The 10,936-nt window shown below is 44.2% G+C and overlaps 1 protein-coding gene and 1 long non-coding RNA gene across 2 annotated transcripts in view; one reads left to right on the forward strand and one right to left on the reverse strand.

Moving 5' to 3' along the window:
* The window catches only part of OTULIN (OTU deubiquitinase with linear linkage specificity), a 29,040-nt gene extending 27,544 nt beyond the window's left edge, over positions 1-1,496 (reverse strand). Inside the window, exon 1 of the mRNA XM_019646215.1 lies at positions 1,151-1,496. Coding sequence (XP_019501760.1) covers positions 1,151-1,326 — 176 coding nt within the window. The 5' untranslated portion in view covers positions 1,327-1,496. The remainder of the gene's footprint in view (positions 1-1,150) is intronic.
* Positions 1,497-1,623: 127 nt separating this feature from the next.
* LOC109384658 (uncharacterized) lies at positions 1,624-9,008 on the forward strand. Its single transcript, XR_002124451.1, has 3 exons — positions 1,624-1,757; positions 6,051-6,156; positions 7,226-9,008. It is a non-coding gene; the product is annotated as an uncharacterized LOC109384658 (long non-coding RNA).
* The last annotated feature ends 1,928 nt before the right edge of the window (positions 9,009-10,936 follow it).

The following is a 10,936-nucleotide window of genomic DNA, read 5'->3' on the forward strand; positions in this document are numbered from 1 at the left end:
CACATGGGTCGGTTTGGTGGTTTCAATTAAAATGTAAAATAAAACACTACTGTTTAATAACAGGTTGAAACTTAGCATACCATGCCCCCAACAAAGATGAAGCCAGCTCTCCAGAAACCCATGGCCCACACCTGGTCAGCCTCACTCACTCCGCACCTACCTCACTCCTCGGGGCCAGAGTTTTGAGACCTCTTACTCTCAATCTTTCCCAGTGGCCATTAAATGTGGCTAATTCCACTCCAGTAAATCAGATTGCGATAGCCCATGGTAAAGAACCATGCAAACAAGTTATTATAATACACTATCTGCATTAACAGGCCTGCAATGGAACCCCTTCTTAGCAAATGCAAAAGAAAAAAATAAGCGCATTGGAACACATCTCACAATTCAACTTTCCAGCCAATCAAGCTTTTTGTCAAACTGGTTATAGGTGTGCCTTCCTCAGTTTTGGAATTCGGAAAGCATTTATATGTGCTTAGAACTTGGAAACTGTAGAAAAAGTTTCAGCCTTCAAGTTTATATTTTGCTTTTCCCACCCCCACCCCCCACCCCTGCAGAAACTATAAACGCTGCCGATTTACTCCGCCTTCTTCAGTCCGGTAAGGAACTGAGCTAACCGGCACTGCCTTCGGTATTTAAACATAAAGGGGGAGTGGGGACAGCTAGTCAAGCCGTGAACAAGCAAAGCAGAACTGGGTCAGACTCCGTCCAAAGTCTATCCAACAGGTGGGACGCTCGTCAAGCGGCGACTTGTCTTCCAAGAACAAACACGTCGCGTGGCTCGGTTTTCCTTTGGCTGTGACAGACGCAACCTTACTTCCTACCAGGCTGAAGAAAGATCCACGGGGAGTTAGTTATAATATAACGCGCTTCTCGGGTTTGTTTCCCAAGTTTCTGGAGCTTTCTTTAACTTCGGAGCTATGTATTATAGATACCCAAAAAAAGGGAGAGGGGGCACTGGGTGACCATACTAGTGAGAGGGACCCTCCGGGAAAACATTTGGACTCAGACACTGGATACAATTGTCCTCAAGTTCCTCTGTCCCCAACGACCGCACTTAGAATCGGGGGTGCGGAGGGCCCTCTGCCGACTACCCCAGCCCACCCCCGCCCGGCCTTCCCGAGGGGACCGCGCCCCGCGCGCGACTCACTGCTCGGCCGGACACCGCACCGCCGCCCGCGGCTGCCCACCGGCCGCTGCCTTCCCGCCCTCCGGCGCCGCGGCTCTGGTCATGCGCGGCGACGAGGGCCCCGGCTCCGGAGCCGGCTTCTCCACACAACTTTGGTCCGCCCACGCTCCCGGATGGGGCATAGTCCCCCGACTCATGGGGCCGCCGGCGGCGGCGCCGCAGGGGTTCAGCCACCACCGAGCGACGCGGCGCCCCTCCCGTCGGGGCGCACGGCCGTGGCTGCCGCCGCTCCGCTTCCTGCCGGCTTCCGAGGGAGGACAGGGCGCTTCCGCGAGCGTCACCGGCGCCCGCCCAGCGGCCTCTGACCCTCAGCCAGCGGGGCGCGGCTCGCGAAGGTGGGGAGTCCCGGGACGCTGTGCCTGCGCATGCGCCTGCGCGGGTGGCGCTGCGAGCGTGGAGGGCGTCCGGCGCGGCCCCTGCGCATGCTCCGCTGCCGCGCGCCTTCGTCTTTCCCCAGTTGGTTGTGCGCTTTCCTTGCTCTGCGTGTCCGGTTTTTTTCCTTCCTCTCACGCCAGGCGCGTGTGTAAGAGGAGGGAACGGACTGGATGCGCAGCGGGACGCGTCCTCGGTGAGGAGGAGAAGGAAAACCGGCCCGGGGCGTGGAGGGTGCTAACGAGCTTGGGCGCCTTGCGGTGTCACTTTGGGCTTCCGAGTGTCGCTCTCAGCCAGCCGGGGTTTCCTCCACCGTAAAGCGAGGGATGTGGGCAGAATGAGGGATGCGCGGCTTGCCTGGGCTTCCCCGAGTGACGGTTCCGTCACGACCCGCCCCCGAGCCGGAGGGCTCTGGCCTTCCGCTTGGGGACAGGCTTGTCGCCCAACGGCTGGGAGTTACGCGCCCCCTCCCCTGGGCGAGGGTGGGAAGGGCCGACTGGTTCTACTGGACAGTTGAGCAAACGCAGCCATGTGTGTTGGACTGTATTCTTTCAAATAGAAATTCTGATTTAGGAGAAACAAAAGCAAAGGAAAAATGTTAACAGACTTCAAAGATAAAGTGGGAAGACGATTAGCTCAGTTGGTTAGAGCGCGCGCTCTGAACAAAAAGGTTGCTGGTTGGATTCCCACATGAGATGGTGGGCAGCGCCCTCCCGCAACTAGATTGAAGGACAACAACTTGACCTGGAGCTGATGGGTCCTAGAAAAATACACTGTTCCCCAATAAAAATTAAAAATTGCTGATCTTTAAAAAAATAAAAATTAAATCAGAAGGTGAATTGTTCCTCCCTGGGGAGGAAATCATGAAGTAGCCTCTAAAAATTCGCAGCAGTCATGGGGCATTCTCAAGCTAAGGGTGCAGAACCAGGGTATGGAAGAAGGAATGGCATGGAAATTAAGAAACCTGCAAGTATTCAGGGGCAAAACAGTAGGTACCAGAGGATTTTATTGAAAGATGAAACGAAAAAGGACGCTGGAGACCAGATCATGAGACGCTACCTTAGGCTGATGAAGGAGTTGGTGCTTGATGCTCATTGAAAGATAGGAAGAAGATTAATTTGGAAGATCAATTTGCCAGTTAGAGGAAAGACTGAAAAGGGGCAAGTCTGGGAGACCAGCATAGGGGAACTAAATGGTAATGGGCACCAAAGGGAGAAAGTGATAGAAAGGATATTTGCGTTTTAAGGCAAAGAACTATGGGTTTTTTTCCCTTTATTTTTATAGTAATACACATGCTAAAAAAGATTCAGAGCATACAAAAGATATATGAATTATATATATATGTATATATATATATATTTTTTAAGGTATTTATTGGGGAATTGGGGGATGGGAACAGACAAGTTGCTGTCATTTTGTTCTTCAGTCTAGTTGTGGAGGACATCGCTTCACTGGCCCAAGTTGGCACCATCATTGCGCTCTTCCCGGGTGAGGCAGATCAGTCGCCGGCTTCTGGACGGCTGCTCACGGTGGCTGCTGGCCACTCACGCTGGCTGCTGGCTACACACGGTAGCCCATGGCAACCCACTGCAGCAGGGGCTGCAGCCTACGCAGTCGCTGGCAACTCATGGCAGCCCAGCTCCAGGTTGAGCTGTTGTTCAGCATCTTAGCTGTAGAGGGCAGTGTCACTGGCCCTCATATGTGGGATCCGAATAGGGGCCCTCTGGCGTCCCAAGCCAGCTCTTAACCAACGCGCCATTCAGCCGGTCCCTGAATTATATTTCTTATGGATAGTAAGGGTATGGGATTATATTGGGTTGAATAGTATCCCCCAAATTCATTATTCAGAAATAGGTTCTTTGCAGATATAATCAGTTAAGATGAAATAATGCTGGATTAGAATGGGGCCTAAATCTAAAGGATGATGTCCTGATAAGAGGAAAGGATGCAGATATATATAGATACAGGGAATAAGGACGCATGAAGATGGAAGCACTGATTGGAATGATGTAGTTTACAAGGCAAGAAGTGCCGGGAGCCACTAGGAGCTAGGTAAAGGCAAGTCAAGTTTATTCCAAAGAGCCTTCAGAAGAAGTATGGCCCTGCTGACAACTTGATTTCAAATATCTAGTCTCTAGGACTGCAGGAGAATAAATTTCCGTTGTTTTAAGCCACTCAGTTTGTGGTACTTCGCTCTAGCTTCCATAGGAAACTAATAAAGGAAGCAAGTTAAAGGATTTATAAAGTGCTATAAGGCCAAATTTGTTGATATGGGATGGTGGGCTGTACCCACCCACCCATGCAACTAGATTGAAAATGGTGACTGGACTCAGAGCTGAGCTGCACCGTCCACAACTAGATTGAAGGACAACTCGACTTGGAGCTGATGGGTCCTGGAAAAAACACACTGTTCCCCAATAAAAATTAAAAATTGCTAATCTTTAAAAAAATAAAAATTTAAAAAATCAGAAGGTGAAATTGTTCCTCTCTGGGGAGGAAATCGTGAACTGTGATATAATTAATGTAATTACAACAATTAGCTGGTTATGTCAAGGTGAATAAGTAATAACAAAAAAATCTCTAAGCTTAAGTAAAAGTCTACATAATAACATTGCTAGAAACAATTCCATTTAGTTTCCAGCTTTCCCGTAGTATCAAACCTTCCTAAATTAGATAACTTAAAGTTATATGATGATATTGTAATTTGTACCTTGGACTTGGTAACTTACATTTTGAATCACCTCGCATTAATATATCAATACCTGCTTCTTCCATGGCCTTGTCTAGAATAGTCAATGCATGAAACACTGAGTTCCTTTTCTTTAACACTTCAGCCTTTACTTGCAATAACTGTTCACAAAGACCACTGCTGAGCCATTCGAGTTTTGGTTGGTTTGACTGATTTTTAAATTTTCTGTAAGGCGCTTAGTACAAGTTGGATGCATATCTCCTTTTTCAATACCATAAATATCATATTTTACAGCAAAATCAAAACACCCTATATTTCTACTCTAAGGAATTTCCCACTGTGACAGCAATAGATTTCAAGTGTATTCTGTACACCAATTTCTAAGGTATTCACAGGAAAGGTACTTTTTAGTTTATTCTAGTTGCACAGGTTCGTGTACTGCACTCAAGCTTGAAAGGAAGTATTGCTAGTTTTATTTAGAAATTAACTACTCTAGAAATAGCCAAGTATTTATTTGAAAGACCCTGTTTCCCAGCATGCCTCTTGATTGTGGACTGCTCATTTTTAAACAGGATAGGGAGCGGGGGGAACCTACCCTGTCTTTGAAATTCTGAGACTAGAAGAAATAACTTTATAGAGAAAAAAATAGGAGAAATAGTTCATTAGAAAAAATATCTAGCAGTAATATTAGTTTACCTGGAAACCCCCAAAACTGTCCCCAAGAGTTTTTCTTGGGAGAAGTATGGGTCATAGTGAAAGTTATTTTATCATGAAAATGAAACTATTTCATACATAAAGAGATGACAGAGAATGATGTTATACAAAGACTTGGAATTCTGGAAAATATTAAACCAGTCTTTGGCCTCCAAGTAAACAGAATTTCATCCTAAAGAAATCATCCAGGCAAATGATAATTTTTTTTTCTGGTGAAGGCAATTAAGCGTTATCTTTTATTTCAATTTGGATTGTTAGTGACTGCTTAGAGTTTTGGTATTTTTTAGTTTCAGGTTTCAGGCAGATGATAATTTATTTACCTGGAAGTCTTCTAAAATGGAATTCCATACTCTTTAAGTACCTTAATTTCTTCTCTGGACTGAATTGTACACCACGCCCCCCGATTCCTATGTTGAAGCCCATACCCCCAATGCAACCATATTCAGTGTTATGGACTGAATGTGTGTGCCCCCCATCCCCAAATTCATATATTGAAATCCTACTCCCCAGTGGGATGATATTAGGAGGTGGGGCTTTGGGAGGTAATTAGGATTAAATGAGGTCCAGAGGGTGGAGCCCTCATGAATGGGATTAATGCCCTTATAAGAATCATGAGGGGCCGGCCGAGTGGTGCGTTGGTTAAGAACTGACTTGGGACGCCAGAGGGCCCCGGTTCGGATCCCACATATGAGGGCCAGTGACACTGCCCTCTACAGCTAAGATGCCGAACAACAGCTCGACCTGGAGCTGGGCTGCCGTGGGTCACCAGTGACGGTGTGGGCTGCAGTCCCCTGCTCAGTGGGTTGCCATGGGCTACCGTGTAGCCAGCAGCCAGCGTGAGCGGCCATCCAGAAGCCGGAGACTGATCTGCCTCGCCTGGGAAGAGCGCAATGATGGTGCCAACTTGGGCCAGTGAAGCAACGTCCTCCACAACTAGACTGAAGAACAAAACGACAGCAACTTGTCTGTTCCCCTTCCCCCAATTCCCCAGCACTGTTCCCATCCCCCCAATTCCCCAATAAAAATCTTTAAAAAAAAAAAAAAGAATCATGAGAAAGTTTGCTTCCCTTCTCTGCTCTCTACCAGGTGAAGACACGAGGAGAAGTCAGCAGTCTGCAAATCGGAGGAGAGCCTCACCAGAACTCAACCATATTAGCACCACCCTGATCCAAGAATTCCAGGCTCCAGAACTGTAAGATATAAATTTTTATTGTTTAAGCCATCCAGTGTATAGTGTAAGGTATCTTGAACTAAGACATCTGGAGATAGGGCCTGTGAGGAGATGATACAGATGAAATTAGGTGGTATGGGGCCGGCCGAGTGGTGCATTGGTTAAGAGCTGGCTTGGGATGCCAGCTCTGAGCAGCAGGGCCCCGGTTCGGATCCCACATATGAGGGCCAGTGACACTGCCCACTACAGCTAAGATGCTGAACAACAACGCAACCTGGAGCTGGGCTGCCAGTGAGGCGACAGCGTAGGCTGCAGCCCCTGCTGTAGTAGGCTGCCATAAGCTACCGTGTGTAGCCAGCAACCAGCATGAACAGCCAGCAGCCACCGTGAGCAGCCGTTCAGAAGCCAGGGACTGATCTGCCTCGCCCGGAAAGAGCACAATGATGGTGCCAACTTGGGACTGTGAGGCAACGTCCTCCACAACTAGACTGAAGAACAAAACGACAGCAACTTGTCTGTTCCCCTTCCCTCAATTCCCCAATAAAAATCTTAAAAAAAAGAAAAAAAGAAATTAGGTGGTATGGGTGGGCCCCTAATCTGATAGGGCTGGTGTCCTCCTAAGAATAGGAAAAGACACCAGGCCTCACTCTCCACCCTGTGATACCACAGAAGGCAGCCATCTGCAAGCCAGGAAGAAAGCTCTCACCAGAAAATCAGTCTGCACCTTGATCTTGACCTTCCCAGCCCCAGAACTGTAAGAAATAAGATTATGTTGTTATAAACCACCCAGTCAACGGTATTTTGTTATGGAAGCGCAGGTGGACTAAGACAGTATCACAAAGTATTTCCTTACACTTACCCTTTAGAACAAGCATCTGTGTTCCTTTAAAAAGGAAGCCTGTCATTCATACTGCATACCGGAAGTTAGAAAGAGCTAGAGGAACAAGTCCTAGAAGTGCCCTAAGAAAACAAAAGTAAGAAAGAGAGTCTTTGCCATTTCTGTACCATAACATAGGAAACCTTCACCTCCTCAAGTAATCTGATGTTAGGTTGATGACTTTCATATAACCTCATTTTATCTCCATTATAGTCAGAGGAGAAAGCATCACCCAGCTATTACCAAAAAACTCTCTCCTTGTGATAAGGTAAGTTGTCAACCTCATCTTTAAAAAATTATAGCAGGATATTGCTGACAGAGTAACAAGGGATTTTTGGATCTTCTGCTAATCTTTCGCCTCATTAATTTTTCTTTTTTCTTGGTCCAGAATTTGAGAAGAATAGTTGACGAGGTCTTCTTCAAAAGGAAAGGTTATATAATTTCATTATTATTGCATCATTCCCAAAGACCTTGGCAGCTAGAATCCATCTTAAAATAATGGTCATCAAACTCAGGAAACTCTATGTCTTGGGGTACACTAGGGCCACGTTATACAGTTGCACAGCAGAGTCCCTGGGGTAATGAGACAGGTTAGCTAGCATGTTGTTAGGTAGACAGGGAAGTCCCTGGTAGAATAAAACAAAGGCAGCCATATCTTGGAAATCCAGGTTCTGAAATGACTCATTTGCTCCAGGGCAAAAATGTAATCCTGCCTGGGGGTAAAAGGGTTATTTCGTAAATCCCTTTAGGCTGGGCAACAGAGCGAATCTGATAGACAAAATCCATTAGAAGGCACCAACTCCCTTCCCCAAGCATGCATGAGAAAGTATAAAAGTAAGAGCCTTTTACCTTAGCCAGTGGGCATCCCAGTTTCAGGTATCCCCTCTCGTAATAAAATAAAAGTCTTTGCTCCTTTACCTCTCCTTCCAAGTCCACGTTCTCATTCTTGGGTATGTGAGACCACGATCTCCAAGCACCAGACACCAGGATCATATCAGTAAAAGGTACCTTTCAAGGCTGTATGAGGGCGTGGATAGGTCTGTTCTTTCTGACCACTGCCTTCATGTTTACCATATTCTTATTTTACAAAAACAAAAATCTTATCTCGCATCCATCCCAAATCTCACTACAATGCATGCCTCAAGGGCTGTGTTGTCCATATGGGTACTGAGCACCTGAAATGTAGCTGGTCAGAATTAAGATTTGCTGTTTGTGTAAAATACTACAAGATTTCAAGAACTGAGCACCCCAAATCAGAAAGAATATGAAATACTTCATTTTAAATTTTTTATAATGATTGAATGTTGCATTTTACTTCTATTAGATGGTACTATTCTAGAGCATCAAACAAAGGGACATAAATACTGCTTTCAGAGAAGCCTCCAATGTAAGGCACCAAGAACTTGTGTTCAGGCTTCTAATCTTTTCTTCTCTTAAGAGTGGGTAGTTTGGTATTTAAATTGAGTACTTGGTAAATGTATTAATTCAGATATTTGTAGAGTGGGGTTATAAGAATGATGATAATTTCACTCAAAGAAAGCACTGCTCCATTGATGGAGAGTACCTAGAGAACAAAGCAGAATATCCATGAGAAATACTAGTGTCATCTTATGTCATCCAGGTGACAAGCTCATGCCAGGTTGCGTGCCTTACTTAGCACTCAGAATGAGTATGAGATGAGTCTCAAGGTATGTCCCAGAACCAGGAAATGATTGACTCATGACTGGATAATCAATCCTTTAGTAATTCAGGTGGATTCTAGATTGACTCATGACTGGATAATCAATCCTTTAGTAATTCAGGTGGATTCTAATTTGCTGCTTTCAACAAATTTGAAGGAGAACGTTAAGTGGTTTGTTGATAAGTTAAAATAACCTTTAATGAGCAATTGCTATGATACTTCTCACATGTAATTCAGAAATTGAAAGAGTTGAATGATTTTTGTTATAACAAAACTTCATTTTCATCTACTTATGAAAACCTTGTTTCTCTTGCCTATATCTGTAAAACCCAAAAATAGAAGTTGAATTGAGATTAAATCCTATCTCTTTCTAAGAATAAATAACATTCATCAATAGATACTGAGTTGTAGGCAATAAAATTTTACTAAGTATGTATAATAATTAAAATTCATAATATATTGTTTTAATCAAATTTTTATTACTAATCATTATAATAGTAAATAAAATTTCAAGTAATTTTAAATTAAAACACTTGCAAACATAAAAATATACTGCATTAAATAAAATTCTGGGAGTGGAAAATAAAGTGGGAATAAGATTTCAGTGTGAAAAAGGAATAATGTAAAATTGTAGTCTTTTTAATTAGTGATAGTAAAGTTCTAATGAACATGTTATGTAGATTCTATTGGAAACTTAAGTTATATGATGATTTTATTTTGAAATTTCAATTACTTATTTATAGTAAAATGGAAATTACACCCTTTCAAACTAAATTTCTAGTGGGAAATTTTAGATGTCAACTTTCAGATGTGGAAAGGGTTTCACGGTTTTTCAAAACTCTCTTCCAGGGGAAAGTGAGCAAACATATTCAGATGACTGCCTTAGATGGCAACTGTCACAACCCTTTCATTTTGTAGATGTGGGAATTGAAGACCAGAAGTTCTGTTCCTGACCCAGAACTCATGGCCGCATTCGATCACTGGCTCTGCAACTCTGTTCCATCTCCCACTCAGATTAGGCATAAGGCCCACGGAGCCTGTGAGAAAGTCCATGTTCACCCGCAAAGAGGTACCTCTAGGGAAGAGGTCCTCACTCTGAAGTGTATTTGGGTTCAGAGTTGCTGTCTGGCATCTGGTGGTAGTCTGTCCCTACCATCTCACCCACTGTCAGGATTCCTTCTAAAGCAATCATTCAGAGATATGAGATGTTCACACACCTATCTCAGCAAGTTGGGTTGTTATTTATGTAACTATTGATTTCCCTAACAAAGTTGGAAGCACCTTGAGGGAAGCAGATATTCATTATCTTAGCTTGGGCTGGGCTGCCATAACAAAATACCATAGACTGGGGGACCTTTATTTTCTCCCAGTCTGGAAGCTGGAAGTCTGAGATCAGCGGGCCAGCGTGGTCAGGTTCCAGTGAGAGCTGTCTTCCTGGCTTGTGGGCCTTCTCGCTGGGCATGCCTGCTCAGGGAGAGCAAGCTCTGGTCTCTCTTCCTCTTCTGATGAGGACACTAATCCTATTGGATCAGTGCCTGACCCTATGACCTCAGTTACTTCCATAAAGGCCCTATCTCCACACACTGTCACATTAAGGGTTGGGGTTTCAACATATGCATTTTAGTTGGGCACAAACATTCATTCTACAACACACATAAATGTTTATATATTTTGTTTCTAACCCAATGGTACCAGTGACCGTTAATACATTTTTGTTGAATGATTTAATATTAGTTATTTTGTGTGTTTTTTTCAGTTCCAGGGGTACAAAACAATGAAATAGTTAGACATTTATACCCCTCAGAAAGTGATAACCCTCCTCCCCCAATCTACTACCCCTCTGACATCGTATAGAGCTGTTACAATTCCATTAACCCTATTCCCTATGCTGTACTCCACATCCTGTGACTATATATGTATTAAATTATTGTTGACATTCATTATTATTCAGCTTCAGCTTCAGGTGTACACTGCAGTGTTCAGGCATCTACACCAACCATGAAGTGATCTCCGTAATAAGAAAAGTGCCCATCTGACACCCTATAAAATCTTTACAACATTGTTGAGTATATTCCCCAAGCTGTCTTTTGTATCCCTGTGGCAATATATGGCTACCAATTTGTGCTTTCTAATCCCTTCACCTTCTCCCTCATCCCCACCCCCCTCCCATCTAGCAACCCTCAGTTTTTTCTTTATATCTCTGAGACTGTTTCTGATTAGTTTGTTCATTTATTCTATTTTTT

This window comes from Hipposideros armiger, unplaced genomic scaffold (assembly GCF_001890085.2).
Source record: "Hipposideros armiger isolate ML-2016 unplaced genomic scaffold, ASM189008v1 scaffold_98, whole genome shotgun sequence".
In the NCBI taxonomy this organism is placed as follows: Eukaryota; Metazoa; Chordata; class Mammalia; order Chiroptera; family Hipposideridae; genus Hipposideros; species Hipposideros armiger.